The 18,443-nt window shown below is 46.4% G+C and overlaps 1 protein-coding gene across 3 annotated transcripts in view; it reads right to left on the bottom strand.

Annotated features, from left to right (window-relative positions):
* The window catches only part of Dip2a (disco interacting protein 2 homolog A), an 81,609-nt gene that overhangs the window by 8,568 nt on the left and 54,598 nt on the right, over positions 1-18,443 (bottom strand). For all 3 annotated transcript variants that reach the window (XM_035450627.1, XM_027394250.2, XM_027394251.2), the window contains 14 exons: positions 17,690-17,826; positions 16,721-16,801; positions 15,935-16,062; positions 12,138-12,252; positions 10,280-10,481; positions 9,482-9,591; positions 9,325-9,405; positions 7,668-7,791; positions 5,399-5,520; positions 5,151-5,262; positions 3,638-3,747; positions 2,786-2,916; positions 1,649-1,817; positions 1,135-1,305 (listed from right to left, as the gene is read on the bottom strand). In XM_035450627.1, coding sequence (XP_035306518.1) covers positions 1,135-1,305; positions 1,649-1,817; positions 2,786-2,916; positions 3,638-3,747; positions 5,151-5,262; positions 5,399-5,520; positions 7,668-7,791; positions 9,325-9,405; positions 9,482-9,591; positions 10,280-10,481; positions 12,138-12,252; positions 15,935-16,062; positions 16,721-16,801; positions 17,690-17,826 — 1,793 coding nt within the window. The remainder of the gene's footprint in view (positions 1-1,134; positions 1,306-1,648; positions 1,818-2,785; positions 2,917-3,637; positions 3,748-5,150; positions 5,263-5,398; positions 5,521-7,667; positions 7,792-9,324; positions 9,406-9,481; positions 9,592-10,279; positions 10,482-12,137; positions 12,253-15,934; positions 16,063-16,720; positions 16,802-17,689; positions 17,827-18,443) is intronic.

Genomic DNA, 18,443 nt, shown 5'->3' with positions numbered 1-18,443 from the left:
TAAAGAGCAAACACAGATCTGTCATTGCATGTGGCCCTCACATGCTGACAAACGAGGCCAATGCCCTCCCATACACAGGATGGGGGGCACCGTCAGAGCTAGAATCAGGTATTTCTTAACCCACAGTTACCAGCGTGCACATCAGTCACAGTGTACATCAAACCCGGGCCCCCTAGTCTGTTGTGGCTACACAGTCATCTGAAACTTACAACAGCCCGGGGCAGAGTCCATTCATGGCTGAGAGGACATTAGCAAAATGAGGTGGGAGACAGGAGTAGACTATGGAGCCAAGACCTGTCCTGCACATGCAGCCACCAAGAGAATAAATAGGGTACAGGCTGGACATGTGCTTTGGGAACCCAGAAAGGGTTGTGGTGATTACAGCATCTGATATGTCAGATATCTGACCAGTATTTGCCTTTAAGAAATGCTTAGAAAGGAGTGAAATAGAGACTAGTATAAAAATCAGGAAATGGGGTAGCTACTGAAAAAGTCTTGTGATACTCATGCCGGTTCTAAAACTTCTTAGATTACTACTTTAGTCACAGCCCTAAACTAAAGTGGTCAGTATGAATTAGCACCCTTATTAGTGCTTCAATTTAAAATCTGCACATGTATGACATGTATGTAAGTTATGTATGTATGTGTGTATATACACATATGTGTACATAAATATATACATGTTTTTTAACAGAGTCTCTCTATATAGTCCCAGCTATCCTGATTCTCACTGTGTAGACCAGGCTGGGCTCAAACTCACAGAGATCCGCCTGCCTCTGCGTCTTGAGTGCTAGGATTAAAGGCATGCGCCACCACACAGTTTACTATGGATGTCTTAGGAAAGCAATCTTCCTTTTAAAGATTAGCTACATTTAACTTAGAAATGCTTATAGATACCACAGTCACTGCTCAAAAACAAACTTTTTCTTCTGTCTAATTATTCCTGTTCATCAGAAAGAATGGAATATCTTCCTAAACGAAGTCCTTGCGGTCCTCAAAGCTGAACATTTACTTGGAAATGTAACATCCGCAACTCCAAGGTGCAGACATAGATAAAGCCATGTGCTGACGTCACTCTAGGGACACGTTATTCTCTGGTGTGGGGGCCAGTGATCCCAGGTGCAACCAACTTACCTGGAGGCAGATGGCCACATTGACCCTGCACCCAAAGGTGGTGCTCACAGCACGTGCAGGGAGGCCCAGGTCTTTGAACAGCTTGGAAAACGACTGTGTCAGTGAGATCCGGGGCCGTTCCTCAGCTACTACCATGCATGTGCGCACACATGACAGGTTCACCCCTTTCATCTGTAGAAGAGCAAGATGTCATTCCACAACACACACAGTCTGGGACCCTCAGCACTGACTAGGAATCTCTGTGGGACACCCGTGGGCTCTGGCTGTAGATCTGAGCACAGAGTCAGGCTTGAACACAAATCCATTTCCTCTAGTTTTGCCTGCATCCGGGGAATTCAGAGCACAGCAGCACTGGTGAGGACCCTGGAAAGTCTACGGCCAACCCTCTGTCCTGCCTCCTCACACACCCTCCTCTCCACTGGGTGCACAGCTAGCTGGGAAAGAGACCCTGTCAACCAAGTGTGGGCGTGGAAGGAAGGACCCCCGTGGCTGTGTAGCCTAGCTTGGCACTTACCCTAAGGGCGCCTGTCTGTGCGCCCAGACCCTTGGTGCACATCTCCATCACTGAGTAGGAACAGAAGGTAACACGGGCCTTATACTGGCTGACAGCAGACAGCCAGAGGGACACATTGCTCTCCAGCTCCAGTGGGGGAACAAGCACTGACTGGTGTCCGGAGTAGACGCTGTGAGGAGAAAGACAGCTGCAATGGAGACAGCGTGCCAAGCCCTAGGCAAACTTGCTCCTTCCTCACATACACCTGAATGAGCACAAGTCTGTTCTGAAGTCTAGTGGGAGTTTAGCAGAAACATACTGTGCGGTGCACTCCACCAAGACAATCAAAAGCATCAGGAATAAAGTGTGGAAGAGGCTTCCAACTTACAGAGGTGGATCACCACTTTTTAGCGTTTGAATGAACCAGAAGATTCTTCCCAGTCACTATATTTTTTTTCAGGTTTGTTTGTTTTTATGTCCACCCCTCCAGACATGGTTTCTCTGTGTAGCCTTGGAACTCACTCTGTAGATCAGGCTGGCCTGGAACTCACAGAGATCTGCCTGCCTCTGCCTCCAGAGTGCTGGGATTAAAAGAGTAGGACACCATCGCCTTCTTCCCAATCACTAATAATGGACAGTGTTTGTATTTAATTAAAGAATACTCTTTTCCTTTTTAAAAAATGATAATGTGAGGTGTGTATGTGAGGGGTGTGTATGTGGGGTGCATTAGTACAGGTCAGAGGGCAACCTCAGAGTCTGTCTCCTTTTACTTTTATGTGGATTCAAGGGATTGAACTTGGGTTGCCAGATTTGCATAGCAAGTGCTTTAACCTTTTGAGCCACCTTGCTTCCTTCCTTCCTTTTTCTTTTTGAGACAGGGTCTTACTATATACAGGCCTAGCTGGCCTGGAACTTGCTATGTAGACCAGACTGGCCTCAAACTTGGAGGTCCACCTACCTCTGAATACCAAGTGCTGTGACTAAAGGCATATATCACCATGCCTGACTACTTTTATTCTTTTATTAAGTGTAAACCCAGATTCTAACCAACCAACAAACAAACCCATTCACACTCCTTAGATTCCCTGACACTCAAGAAACCATCTAAGAACCGCACGGGCCACACAGGCCCTGGGAGCCATGACTGCACGCCCTCACCTGCACAGACACCACAGTGCAAAGCCGAGGCCACAGTAAGGGTCCAGGCAGATGGCGATCTGCCGAGAGGGGTACAGCTCACACTGAAGCTTTATGGAGCGGCACAAGGCACTTGTGGCTGCGTGTGACATCTGCAGGAGTGAAGAAAAGGCCTGCTCAGGGTTGCGGAGGAGAAAGGTTAGAGGCTGTGTCTGCCGTGCACCGTGGCTGGCTAGGCAAGCAGCTCCATAGCACCAAGCGCCAAATTAACTTCTAAGAAGACAGTTGACGCATACCCCCAGAGAACCTGCATAACCCACAAAAACTGCACACAGAAACCTCTGAAACCAGATTCTATGGCATTAACTAACATTCTTACTGCACAATTACAAAATGGATTGTTCGTTTTATTTATGTGTATGAATTTATGTAAACCATGTGTGTGGCTGGTGTCCACAGAGGCCGGAAGACAGTGTCAAATCCCCTGGAAGTGGAACTATATGTGGTCGTGAGCCACCTGAAACAGGTGTCAGGAACCTGGCTCCTCTGCAAGAGCAGCGAGCGCTCTTATACTGAGCTCTCATACCAGTGGCTTTGAGTGTATTCTTAATCACATAAAACATGCTCAGCAAAGTCCCCTCTATCTAGAGACCAGACATTACCGAAAAAATATACCATGTTCTCAGGTGTCTGATTTTTGGCTCCATCAATGTTTAACATAAATTTTAAGACACAGGATTATCGCTTTGTGCTTTGGATAAGAAGCATCTGCCTAAAGCTACAACCCACATCCTTCAATTTGTAGCCTTACTCCTGCCCGTTCCCTCAGTGTTCCCGCAAGGTTGAGGCCAACAGGAACCCGTGAGGTCCTACCTTTACTCCAGCCAAGATCCCTGTCGTCGATACACTAAAGTCCAAGTACGCAAGCACATCTGGGGAGGGTGGTCTGAAAATGCTAGCTACCTTCTTTTTTGGAATGTCATCTGTTAAGTAGAAGACACCAAGGACTAACGTCACACAGCCTGCACAAGTAAAAGCTTCAACTCTCCCAGAGACAGATCTGTCACAAAAGACAGGCTACCAGAGATCTGGGGGTTGGGGGGAGGAATTCTGTTTGCATGTGGGAAAGATCACTCTTGAGGAGAGATCACTGGTGCAGGCTACCCAAGTCTATTCTGTGGGTGTGGAGCCTGGATGCTGAAGGGAACAGGAGAATAAATCACTTGGTTGCTAAATGGGAAAGGCCGGAGTGCTGAGGCTATGCCAATATCGCAGAGGCTGTGGCTGAGTCACAAGAAGAGCCAGGCAGACAGACTCTCGGGGTCTGTGTGCTTCAAGTTTATGAGGTAACACTGATACTGCCTGCTGTACAAATGGACACAGGTTCAATAGGGCAAGGCTGAGCTCTCGAGACTGAAGGATTCTGGCCAGCTGGAACTCAGAGCCTGATACTTGGCCCATGTCAACTGCCCCAGTACTAGTTCCTCATGCCTGCCAGAGTATCAGGCACACAGCTCTATTAGTCTCTGGTTTCCACACAAAGTGGAACTGCAGAACGCAAGGGTGTGCTGGAAAAGAGAAGGTTCCTAGCACTCAGAAGCCATAACTCAGTCCCTAGTGGTGCTGGGGGCCTGCTAGGCCAAGCAGTCTACATCTGCACAGCAGAGCTGCCCTTAGCTGACCCTGGTGACTCAACATTAGACATAGCTTCTTCCCAGCTGGTGTGAAGGCATCTCAGGGGGCATGATGGTACTCACCAGTGATAGAGACAGGGCTTCTAGAGGGTGCACAGTGAAGACAGTGCCAAGGGATCAGCAAAAATATGTAGACAACTGCCAGCTAACTATGTCGGCAGGAGGCAGTGGGGAATAGGATTTCAAGCCCTAACATGAGCATACGGATTGCTGATGGTGGGCCCAGAGTGGAGACCTCCTATCCGAGACAGGGAGCCAGGCCACGTAAGCAGCAGTGGTACCTAATGCCCCACTAACACTGTACCTGCTCTAACAGGTAAACAAAAGAAGGCATCTTGCCATTTACACAAGCCCATCTATTGATCTAAACATTTTTTTCAATACGTTATTTTATTATGTGTATATGTGTATTCCTGAGTGTACCTGTGTGTACTATACATTCCGAGGTCAGAAGAGGGCACCGGATCCCTTGGTACTGGAGTTACAGGCAGTTGTAAGCCTCCATGTGGGTGCTAAACACCACATCTCAGCCCTCTGCAAGATCAATGGGTGCTCCTAACCACTGAGTCCTCTCTCTCCAGCTCCCCAATGGCTATTTTTTTGTTTGTCAACAGCATAATGCCACAACAAAAAGCCTTCAGGAAGGAAAGCAACAGTTTGTCTTTGCAGGGGCAGCTGGTGGAGACACGTACCTGTGTCTAGGATGGTTGGCCAGGTCCTGACATCTACAGCGGCAGCCGCTTCTTTGGACTTGAGCAGCCGGGTAATGGCCTGTGTGCTAAGGACACATGCAGATTTGCTGACCTATGTCACACGGAAGCAAGAACCCACGTAAGCTGTAAGCCTGGCCACTCATCTACACCCCAGTCTGCAGAGAAGACCACGCATGACAAGTGCCGTGACCCTGCCAGGACATGGCCTGCCAGGAGGGAGAGCGTACCTCTACAATCATCTTCACAGTGGGCAATGTGGTGCCAAGGTTCTGGGGGTGTGGGGGTCGCACAGTGACAGGCACACAGCCGCAGTACAGGCAGCCATAGAATGCAGCAATAAGGTCAACCCCTGGGGAGATAGGGCGACATGGTCAACACTGGGTTCAAGGGAACAGGCACACAATTTCAGGTCCGACGAGGACAACCTAGAACATCTGTCCACAGATAGAGACGGGACAAGTAGGCATGAATTCCTTTTGATACAGCCATGCTTAACTCCAAATGATAAGGTTGGAATTCACCAAACCTAGCACTGACAGTATGTACAGAAAGGAGGGTACCCCTAACCCTGGGAGGGGTTCTCGGGAGGGACCATGAGGATGTGGGGCTGGGGGGGGGTTACATCAGGTGCTCACATACTTCAGTAGGAAGACCCTTGTCCTGTAACTTTGGCTCACTAGACCCAGGGGTTTGAAGGGCTGGGCAAGTCTGCATACACAGACTTAAAGGACAATCTCAGAGATAAAACTGTGGTTCCCCAGACACCACACCAAGAGAAACCATTCCTTCAGATACATATGAAAACTTAACCGTCTATCTCCTAACATATTAAAATGCATTAGAAAGTGATAATAGAAACCAGAATAAAAAAAAAAAAAGACGTGAATAGAAATTTTAAAAATTCATTTCAATATAAAGATGCAGCTTGGAGGAGCACAAGACCACAAAGCCTTAAGATAAAAGATAGGGTTGACATTTATAACTGTGAGTGGGAAGGAGATAGGAGAAGAGGAAATGTCAGTTACTAAAGGCAGATAAAGACACATAGCCGGAAGGGCACAGGCGCTTGAAGAAAAGCAAGGGATCAGAAAACGCGGGGGAAGACGATGACTCACGAAACTTTTCGAATTAAAAGACATGGAAGATTCACATTCAGAAAGACCCTGGACATGAGATTATTGAGAAAGAACAACCAACATTAACTCTGCAACATACTAGACTTTGAAGACGGGAAAGTATACATTTGTCACGAAGGCAAACCCAGCAAGAGGTCTGCACCCACTAGAGAGATGGGGCTGCTGCAGGTGGAGACGGCATTGCGTTTGTTATGCTAGGGACAACGGAGCAATGGCTGAAGACAACAATGGTTTATTACATACACCAGGGCTTTCCATGTAGCATAAAGTGAGTATTGACCCCATGCAGCTCCCTAAGGAATCCTCCAGGAAAGGAGTTTCAGAAAATAACTTCCCAGGTCCTGAGACAGATGCGCTAAGGGATGCATATATGGCTAGTATAGTACTATATAGACATGGGACGATGTGAAGGGAGGGTGAAGTTGTAGCAATCACTGCCTGAGAATAGCATCTGTCGTCTGCCGCAGCCCTAATAGGAGGGCGAGACAGAGCACTTGCCCAGCATGTGCAAGGTCCTGGCTTCACTCCTCAGTACTGTGAGAAACAATGGGTGGGGAATGAGTGTGAACACAAGCCAAAAAGTTCAACTTGTTCTTTAAAAAAAATAGCAAGGTGCCTGAGGTACCATAGTAACTATCTTGAGAATTCTGTATGTGATGAGTGATACAATAAAAAGTGTAATAATAGGACATTCCAATCTTGGTAGGCCCTAAAGCAGTGGTTCTCAATCTGTGGCTCTCGACCCCTTTTGGGGTTGAATGACCTTTGCACAGGGGTCACAGATCAGATCTCCTGCAGAGCAGAGTCATATTTACATCATGATTCACAGAAGTAGCATAATTACAGTTATGAAGCAACAACAAAAATAATTTTATGGCTGGGGGTGGGGGTCACCACAACATGAGGGATCATATAAAAGGGTCGCAGCATTAGGAAGGTTGAGAACCACTGACCTAAAGAATCGGGGGTTTTAGAGTGGGAACTCGATCCTAGAGAAGAGGCTTAGTGAAAGTTTGAACTTGAGTTGGAAGGGACAGTATGAACCAGGAGCTCTCTAAGAAACACAATGAAACTTCGAATTCTAGCTCTGCTCATAGCAGCCAGTGGCAATGGCTGCCCCTCACCCCATCCCTGGTTCTGAGACGCTGGGCCTTGAAGGGTGAGAGCCTAGCTCTAGGGTAAGACACACAGGGGTAAGCTGAGCACCTGACAGCCACCCTGACAGCAAAAAAGCTACCAAGACCACCAGGGACAGAGGTCCCACTAAAGGGCTCGTGGTGGCACTGGCATCACAAGAGCAAGGAGGGGCTGGCATCACAAGGTCCCAAAGGCCAGGAGAGGGTTTTGGGTGTGCATTTACCTGGGGGATAAACCAAAGCCACGTGGTCCCCAGCATCCAGTCGCCCCTTCTCCATCAGAGCAGCAGCCACTCTCTCGGCCCTTTTGTGCAGCTGGATGCAGGTTGCAGTGCTGGTGACTGTGCCCTAGAGAAGAATCAAGTTCATTGGTGTGCTGACCTCCTCAGACCCAAGAATATCTGCTCGGGAACCTGTGCGCATCCGTCTGCACACTGGGCTCCTGTGGTCAGAAATCAGATTATGTCAATGCTAGGCCAGGCTGGGGTCTGTGTGACAGATGCTTGTAGCAGAGGGGTGGGGATCTCTGAGTGGTCCAACCTGAGCCTAGAAGGGTAAATACTTCACTCATACCTGACAGAGCCGAAGACTGTAAAAAGCCAGAATACACATGCCTGGGACCCATCCGAATCCTGACTCTTTTCCTGGGACCTGTCTTATTGGCTTCCCCACTTCGAGCCTGCAGGACATTGCCCTCTGGCTCCTGCCCAGAGCCAGCACTCCAGCACTTACGCTTCTCTCTATCAATCCCCACAAGCTGACTACATCTTCATTGACAATCACTATCTGTCAGCATAACCTAGAATTCAACTATCGGATGGATATTTATTGAGGCACACCAGGAAGCAAGACAGCCTCTCACATAAGAAACTTGAGTTTCTAGCAGAGAAGATTTTTCTATTGCTTAAACACAGTGGGCATCAATAAACGTCTCTGAGTGGCTTAAGCATAGAGGCACAGTCCTGTGCCTGCATTTGAGGCTGAGAAAGGAAGATGGAGAGTTAAAGGCCAACCTGACATATACACCAAGATCCTGTCAGATAAAATTAAACAAAAAAGCAAATCTCTGAATGAGCAAATGAGTACCAGGGTCTAACTTGCATTTTCCAAGATCGTGGTACCTGCCCTTTGTGACAACAATCAAGGTCTCTTAAAGCATGGTTGATGTGGCTGGCAGGGATCACACAAAGTCTTCACAATGCTTGCTTCTGTAATCTTGCAATATGAGGGTTATAAAAATCTCCTTTAGATTCCACACATTCTGAGTATGGTGCAGAGTATTAACAGGTGTTCATGCCACGTGACACTGAATGTCTCAGCCACAAAGGAGAAGCAGTTTGGAGCAGCAAACGGTGTTTGTCATTTCAAAGGTCTAAGCAAATGTACCAAGTCTGAATGCATACATTTTACCACATAAACATTTCTTTTAGCTCATAAACCCAGGTGTTTACACAGATACAGTTCCTAATAAGAAAACAGAGCCAACAAGAATTTTCCAGATAAATACAAAATCAATGGAAAGACTTTGTGTCAACTGCACAAAGTGCAGGTCTCTACAAGAAAAGCAACAGCCGGGCGTTGGTGGCGCACGCCTTTAATCCCAGCACTCTGGAGGCAGAGGCAGGCGGATCTCTGTGAGTTTGAGGCCGGCTTGGTCTACAGAGGGAGTTCCAGGATAGGCTCCAAAGCCACAGAGAAACCCTGTCTCGAAAAACAAAACAAAACAAAACAAACAAACAAACAAAAAAACAAGAAAAGCAACAGGCAGAGAGAGCAGTGCCACAGAAGGGACCAAAACCTAACAGCATTCTATTGTCCCAACAAAAATAAGGAGGACTTAGAAATGACAAGCTGCAAAGACCCCCAAAGCCCTGCACTTACCTTGGCATTCAGCAGCAAGAACAGTGGGTGGTCAGGAGTGGTATGAGCTCGCCACTGCAGCACATCCGCCAGGAACAGGAACTGCACAGAGAGGATGGTCTGGCATCTGCACAGAATCTTGGATGCCACCTGCCCCCCACCAGCAGCTGCCCAGTACCTTCCGAGCCTGGTCACTGTCCTCCAGGTGGGCCAGCTCTCTCCCAGAGGCCTGAGCAATCCTTTTTCCAGCAACCAGGTTCCCAACAATCATCGAAGCTGGTCCAACTTCTACAAACAGATTCCAGATGACAAGCTGGGAACTTCTAAACTATAACTGTTACATGATGCTACTTACATATTAACACTATTTCAAAACACACCTGAATTGTGCCATGTAACATAGTTCTTAGGATGTTAACCAAACCATTAATGTTTTATTTCTTTACTATATTTTATGTGTAAGTCAGAATTCTTGAAGTGTGATACTTAGTGATATTTTATGTGTTCAATTATCAATAACAGAAATTTAGCTTTTCCTATTATATAACCGAAGCAATGACAAACTGAATATAATAGTTACACTGACTGGTCTTTATACTTAGTTTTGTGTTAAACCAGACACAGGAAACTGGCCCTTGAGAAACTTCCATTCCAGCAACCTAATGGCCACCAGAGGCTCCTTGGATTCCAGAGCCCACATCTGCTTATAGACATCATTTCTACCTCCAAGGAGGAACCCTTGAATTTACCATTAAAACTGGTTCCTAACAGGCAGATAGAAACCGACAGGCAGGTGCGCCGGCAACACTCCCTTTTGTGAACCAGGAGCTGGTGCATACATACTGACCCTTAACCCCAGGCCCAGAGAGGCGGGGACTTACTATTGCAAGACCCAGTGCAGCCACGCCCCTAGCCAGGACTGCAGTCAGCATCAATTTTAATTGATCAGACAGTCTTGTTATTAAGTACAACTAACCTGGCTGCTTCTGGCGAGGCTTGGGGAGGTTGGTAACACAGGTGTGAGGGCACATCAACACGTTACACGGGTGTAGCATCCCTTCCAGAAAGCGCTGCTTGGTTTCGGAAATGTGAATTCCTCCAAGAGGAGCCTTGGGCAAGGTGTTGGCAGGAACCAGGGCCAAACAGTACACACCCACCTGGTGGATGCTGTCGATGGCCTGGAAGGCAAGAACTCTGCTGAGCACATGCTGCCAGCCCACTGTGAGGAGAGCCAGAAGAGGATGCCACGCAGAACAGAAAACTGAAGTGTGGGAGGTGCAGGAGGCGGAGCAACCTCTGAAACGTCTCGTTAAACAAAGAGTGTGTCTATTTCTACCATAAGACGCAGAGTTTACACACACAAACACATAAGCCTATGCAACTGCTTTTATTAAAAACACAAATCTCAGTAGCCACAAAAACATGGCAAGGCCTCCAGGTGAGAAGAGGTGAACCAAAAATGATATAACTTAGACATCCTAAACTTGGAATTATGTTTATATTTCAAATATAACCAACTTAGGTATAAAAAGCAACCCCTAACAACTGAAAGTAAAAAGACTACTCAATCAGAGTTTAGCTAGCAGCCTAGTTCAGAGGCTCGACTTAATGTGGCCTTAAACAGTCATGATAGCTGATCCCCAGGGAGACGTGCTCAAAGGGAGAAAGCCGCAAAATCATTTGAGCTGTTCCCAGCTCTCCTGTCTGGGTCAGCATAGAAACCACACTTGTGAGACACGTGGCCAGAAGCCATTGACGGATACTCCTAGTTGTTGGCCACTACACTGACAGGAAGACAGTGACTTTGACTTAAGAGGAAATGTATGGTCTTGAGTTTGAATAAGAACTCTCAGCATAAATCCAGGATACAGAGACTCTTACAAACAAGCTGACAGATACTATTTTCTATCCTTCTTCTGCAAAGAGTCCAGAGTGATGACTAAGCAATAACTAGTGATGACTGAGTGATAACTAGTAAGGTCACATTCACAGACAGTGGCCCCCGATATCCCACTCAAGACTGCACAAGACAGCACTCTTGTGTCTGGACTATCTGTTCCTTCTATGGCCTCAGAGACCTCAGACTGTGTCAAGAGGCTCCCATTGATGCCTGAATGATAACAGTCATAGCTACAACACATTGAAACAGACATTTAAACCCATTGGCTCGTGATATAGCAAACAAGTCAACTCAGGGTTCACCCCCCACAGGATTCATTCATCTGAAATCCATTCACCATCTTTCCTTTCCGTATGTTCTAGTTAGTAATGAAGAAGGATAGATGAAAAAGTCACAGTGTGACTACCACAAAATCAATAGATCACAAGCGCAGGACGTAACAGTGCCAACAAAGGGGGCAACCCTGGCACCCTTAACCACCTTCAACAGGAGTCTCACCAAAAAACTGCCCTATTCCAATCAAGCCTCCAGATCCACTGAACAGGGACCACAGACACAGACACATAAGACATGACTGAAAAAGCATGGTCAAGTCAGACAGAGGAAATGCCACTCCACGACCCATTTTCCTCCAAATTGCCAAAATAACAGGGGCATCTACAGACTAGAAAGACCTTGTCCCTACCAATGCTGTGATTGGGAATTTGAACTTCTAATTTTAAGATATGCTAGCGGTACTTAACGCAGGAACACAGGAAGCAGGGAATGTGGGGCTGCTGTATTTTGTTTAGACTCGACAAATCTGAAGCGCTGTACAGCAAAACAAAGCATGGCCTCTCTGACTTTCATGGCACAGATATCTGATTCCCTTTTAACTGTCTGTCATTTGTAAGTCTCCGCGTGGTGAGAGTAGCGACCATCCCAGCATGCCCACCTGTAGCACACGGCTCATCCACTGGAAACTGTCTTCCTCTGACGCGTCAGGCCGCTGTTCAGCCACCAAGACAATCCGGTCATCGTGCAGCACGGTCACGGAGAACACAGCGATCCTGAGAGAAGACAAAGGCAAAGTGGCTACACAGCAGTGCGAGGTTCTCCTCTCTCAATTCATGTGTCATGAACACATTATCATAAACGCACAAAGTGACCTGGCATTGTAATCTCAGGTATTATAGCCGCAACAGTTTCAGCTCACAAAATGAAAACATTGTAGTACCAAGCACACATTTTTTTAAATTTCTTTTTTTGTTGTTGTTGTTTTTATATCCCTACTGCCCTTTCCTCTGCCTCCTCTCCTTCCAGTCCCACCTCCCCCACCTCCCCCTCCTCTAGTCCATTCCTCCTCCATTTCTCTTCAAAAGGGGCAGGTCTCCCATGGATATGTCAACTGTCATGGCATATCAAGTTGCAGTGAGACTAGGTACCTCCTCTCCTATTAAGACTGGACTAGGATACATAAATCTCACTGTGAAGGGGAAAACTTGTTAATTCTAATGTTAATGTAATATTTCCTTGTGAATAAGTCTTTAAAAGTTTTACTTTGTAAACAAAAGATCAAATCCTTCAGTAATGAGTTAGTACTAATTGTGACTGGTTTATCTGGACTTGTTTCTACCACCTAACTTTACAGATTTAACAAGTCCTCTTCCGTGTAAATTTGCTTTTTCCGTAAGGATTGAAGAGACGGTTCAGAGGTTAAGAGTTCTGGCTGCTCTTCCAAAGGACCTGGGTTTGATTCCAAGCAGCTACATGGCAGCTAGTGATCTGTAACTCCAGTCCCAGGGAATCTGATGCCCTTTTCTGGCCTCTGTGGGCACCAGGCACACATATGGAGCACAGGCATGCATGCAAAATACCCATGCACATAAAATAAACATACATAAATTTAAGAGTATGTTGTCTATGTTTTCCTGCAGCGTGTGCATCTGGCTGCAGTCGTGTGGTCAGAGGAAAACTCTCAGGAGTCAGTTCTCACTGTCCACCATGTAGGTTCCAGGGCTGGACTCTCTTCCTTTTAATTTCTTGTGTTTGTGTGCAGGTGTGTGCATGCGTACATGTGACTTTTCCTTATCTGTGTATGTATCTGCCTGTGTGCATAGCACCTTCCTTATCGTTTTGAACTAGCAAGGCTATCTCTGTCTTCTCCCATCAAAGTTAAGAGGTTGGGTTTCGGCTGGGTGTTGGTGGCGCACGCCTTTAATCCCAGCACTCAGGAGGCAGAGACAGGCGGATCTCTATGAGTTCCAAGGCCAGCCTGGTCTACAGAGCAAGTGCCAGGATAGGCTCCAAAGCTACACACAGAAACCCTGTCTCAAAAAAAAAAAAAAAAAAAACAAAAAAACAAAATAAATAAATAAATAAAAATAAAATAAGTTGGGTTTCCCCACCAAACCCTTTATACTAGAATATCTACCACTCTAACTGTGTCATCACAGACATGTTTTCTTATCTTCTCCTTTAGCTAGTACGGCCACGTTCTGTTACATAGCATATACACTCCACTAACACATTATTTTATTCAGCAAGTTTTTCTCGGTGCCATTTTCCCGTCATTATCCTTGTAGCCTTCCCAAATTTACTTCCCTAATAGGTTGTTTAAATTTTCCAATTGTCATGGCATTTATTGTGACAAAACTTGCAAAATCCATATGCCCATGATTCCACAAGTTAAGGGACAACATATAGCTTTTTGTCAACTTGTTACAGGCTAGGGTTATCTGCGAAGAGGGAACCTTAATTGAAAAAATGTCTACCAGATTGGCTTGAAGGTGAGTCTACTGAACATTTTCTTGATTAATGATTGGTTTGAGAAGGTGTGGCCCACCGTGGGTGGCACCATCCCCTAGGCATGTGGTCCTGGGTTATATAACAAAGCAAGCTGAACAAGACATGGACAGCAAGCCTGTAAGCAGTGCTCCTCTGTGCTCTCTGCTTTAGTTCCTACCTCCAGGTCCCTTCCTTAGCTCCTGCCCTGACTTTACACTGGTGTGAGATGAAAGAAACCATTTGCTCCTCAGGTTGTCTTTGGTCATGGTGTTTATCACAGAGAGCTAGGATGGGCATAAAATTTAGGTTAGAACTTGAAAACATCATTGCTTCACCATCTTAGCAGATGAGTTCCAGGGTGGCTGGAAGTCTGTCACATTCTGTTTGGCATCCCCATAGCTTACCAAGTAAGAACAGCTGGCCTCGTATTCTAGAGCGTGCCAGCTTCCCGATTCCGCAGACAGCTCCACGCACACCCGCCTCCTGATCTGCTAACTGGATTTCCTTCCTCTCCCCCATCCCTTTTTCTGGTTCTTTCAACTTTCTGCTTCCGTGTTCTGGAGTAGTTCCTTAACCTGACTTTCTACATTATTCATAACGCTCCTTCGTTGTGGTACCTGTATTCCCTCAGGTCCCAGGAAGGGACAGAGAGGCTACCCTGTCTGCAGAACAAACTCACCCTGCATCAGTGTGTCACTTGGGCTGGACTGACTTGATCAAGGCACTCGCCCAGGTACAGCAGGATGTGAAGAAGTAGTCTCCCCAACCATTCAAAACCAGGGAGCATATACCCCTAATGAGCATCCCCCATGGACATCTCTACCTATAGCATCTGAGTTTCGGCTTTAAGGGGCAAACCATTGGCAGAAACCTGGTGTGCCCAGGCTACCACCATCTTTTGTCCACCTGGTATGCCTCCCCAATTATTTCTTTAGTGCATATCCAAAGGCAGGGCCTGGCCTGGATCACAGGTACAGCAAACTGAAGAATAAAACTTTAGAGGCAGTTGGCTGGCCAGACCAAAAGGGAAGAGCTTCCTCTAGGACAAAGAACTCAGGGGATGGGAAGAGCTGGGCAAAATCCCTTCTCAACCCTTTCCCTGCTATGCCACAGGCCCAGAGATACAGTCATCTGCTCAATAAACATAGAAAATCTGAGGACACTTTTATTCCAGGAGCAATGGATATGTTGTGTCTCCTAACACCTTATTAGAAAAAAGAATCTGCCCTCAGTAGTTCACAGAGTGGCACTGTCCTTTCAATCAACATTCATGAGACAATGAGGAAGCTAGTATCCACTCACTTCTCAGCGGCTGGTATCCCTTTGTCCTTTTACCCAATCACGTATTTGGACCTTACTCACTTTTTGAAAATTTACTTATTTTTCAAGATAGGGTTTCTCTGTGTAGCCCTGGATGACCTGGAACTCACTTTGTAGAACAGGCTGGCCTCAAACTCATAGATACGCCTTTCTCTGTCTCCCCAAGACCATGATTAAAGGTGTGCACCACCACCACCCAGCCTCTTTTTGAAATTTTAATTAATTAATTTGTTCTATATGGATATTTTGCCTGCATATATGACTATGTACTATGTGTGTACCTGGTGCCTGAGGAGGCCAGAATAGGGTGTTAAGATATCCTGGAACTGGAGTTACACCTTCCTAATGGGTGCTGGAACCAAACACAGGTCCTCTGGAGGAGCAGCCAGTGCTCTTAACCTCTGAGACACCACTCCAGTCCCAGACTTGATTCTTTTAAGGAACTGAACAAACTCAGGAAAATGAAGACATTTACCTCTGCTAACAATAACACAAACACTCTTTCTTTGGGTAACTTTTCTGATAAACACAAATTTTCAAATTTTGCAAATTCAGGTTTCCTGGCTTTTCTCTACTACACAGCCTTCCCAGATTTTCCAGACAGAAGAGATCGGAAACCCAGGTGTAGGGTCTACAGTGCGTCACCTGCCTCTGTAGACAAACTTCATGGGCTCCACCGCCAGGGCAGTAGCTACAATGTCATCTGCATTGTGTCTTCGTACTCCTACAACCATCAGCCCGTCCAGCTTGCCCACGACGAAGACCAGGTTATCCTGAGAAAAGGGTGTGGTCAGGCCTCGTGAGAAGGATTTGATAGGACAAAGAATCCAGCACCTCACACGGGGTCCAAAAAGTGACTGTACTTCAGTACTCGGTCAGATGGAAGAGACCATGTGAGTTAAGGGTGGCACTGAAGGGTGGGAAAAATGGTGTCAAGGCAAAGGGGCTAGAGAGTTGTGGGTGGGTAGGTCAAGGCCTCTGAGACTGCAACAAGGCAAGGCTCCTGGTGTGATGTGTGGCCTGTGAGCTAGCCCGTGAGCTAGCTGCAGCTACAGACATGGCCACATTATGCTGCTGATACTAAGCCGTCCACGACTGCAGAACCCACCGAGGGAGCACCCCCCTCCCTGAGCTGTGACAACCAATGTTTCTGGGAAAGGATAAATAAAATCATCTACCTGAGAAAAAAGATGGGCCAAGATACTACAGAATGTATTCGTTTTAACATATTTCAAACATCAAAACTAGAAAAAAAATGATAAAAATGAAAACGTCTGTGGCTGGATAAGCACTACCTACAGGTAAGGGACAGGCAGGGGTGGTCAGAATGAATGACCGAGGGCACCAGGGACAAGAGGACACTGGCAATGGAGTGTTCCTTTTCTTCCCAACACTCTCTGCTGATGGACGGGTACAGGGGGTCATACTCACAGGCCCAATAAATCCCAGAAGGCCTGTCCTGGTGAAAGGCCGGTCAGACACGGGAACTCCATCTGCAGTGACCGGGACAGTCTGTCAGGACAGGGAAGAGGACATCAGGCAGCAGACAACTCAATGACTACTAGGAAGATAAGGTGGGCAAGCAGTAGAACTCAACGACGGCCAGACCAAAGAGTAGGCGCAGGCCTTCAAAATGTCTCTTGGTGATGAAGCCCAGGGGGTGCAGGGTTTTAAAGACAAAACCCACAGTGGCATCGTGTTTGAGGGAGAAGGCATCCGTAAGGAAGCCAGAGTGGCCTGGTAGCATCTGTCTTCTTGCAGAGCTCAGCAGTATTTTCCAAACACTACATGGCAACTATTTTTCATTTATACTTCCTCATAGTTATTTTAGTTTTGTAGCTTGCACAAATACTAATTGTTTTGATTAATACATTTGGACCACAGTCTGGGTTATGGACAGTTCCAGAAACACTGCCAAAGTGGATATGGCTATTGTGGGGTGGAAGGCTGAGAACTGCGTAAGCAGATAACAACATAGAGTTAGGGCAAGATGGTACTAGCTTAGTCATTTCCCTAGTCATTTCCAATAGCACAAACCACCTGCAGTCCAGGGTTTAGAGTTCTACAGAAAAAAGACTCCCAGGACACCTGGCCCTTCACAGCCCATTTTCTCATCTTAACTGCTCTACTGAGTGGATACACAACCTAAGCAGGACCTGAACAAACCTCATGTACTTGCATGCCTAGTTCCTGGCAGCACCTGTCCTTCCGAGACTTACTAATAACAAAGATCATAATGAGAACCCAGCTGAGGTTCTATTAATACCTTCTTGATGGCCAAAGCCATCTAGGCCTATGGTCAGCAGCGTCTTGTAGGCCATCACTGCTCCCTGTACCCTTGGGCCCATCAACACTCATGGGATTTGACTTCAAGACAGAGATCAGCAAAAGGATACAAACCTCAAATATATTCTTTGTGATTCCAAGCAGTCCATAATATGCCGTCCCAGTTGCAACAGAATTGACACAGATTTCTCCAATTTCATCAGTTTTACAAAGATAAGGGGCACCATCTACCTTCACAACACATACACTAGCTAAATAGAGAAAACAATTCAAAATCATCAAGGTATATTCAAATAGATCATTCACAAAGGTTGACTTGCTCATATATTTGTGGGGTTTTTGTTTATTTTTTTGTTTTGCTGTTTTTGAGACAGGGTCTCACTATGTAGCTCTGGCTGGCCCAGAACTCTCTAGGTAGATCAGGCTGGCCTGGAACTCACAGAGACCCACCTGCCTCTGCCTCTCAAGGGATGGGATAAAAGGTGTACACCACCATACCTGGCATTGTTGCTATATTTAAAGTTACAGAAACAAGACATTACATGTGCAGCAAATTCTTATAAGGAGTGTCACGGCATGGATAGTACTATTAAGTACTCATTATAAGCAGTGTGAGGGCTAGAACTAGAACTCAGTGGTTGAGTGCTTGCCTAGAACGTAAGATGTCCTGAGTCCACTGCCAGCATTAAATAGACAGACACATGCACATGTACACACACACACACACACACACACACACACACACACACACACACACACACATTCTCACACACACGCTCACACACACATGAAGGGGGCAGTCAGAGATGATTAAAAAGTAAACTACATCTATGTAATAAGCTCTTGACCAACAGAATCTCACTTTCCC

Source organism: Cricetulus griseus (assembly GCF_003668045.3).
Source record: "Cricetulus griseus strain 17A/GY chromosome 1 unlocalized genomic scaffold, alternate assembly CriGri-PICRH-1.0 chr1_0, whole genome shotgun sequence".
NCBI lineage: Eukaryota > Metazoa > Chordata > Mammalia > Rodentia > Cricetidae > Cricetulus > Cricetulus griseus.
The sequence above is the reverse complement of the archived record's forward strand: the minus strand, read 5'-3'. Positions and strand labels throughout refer to the sequence as shown.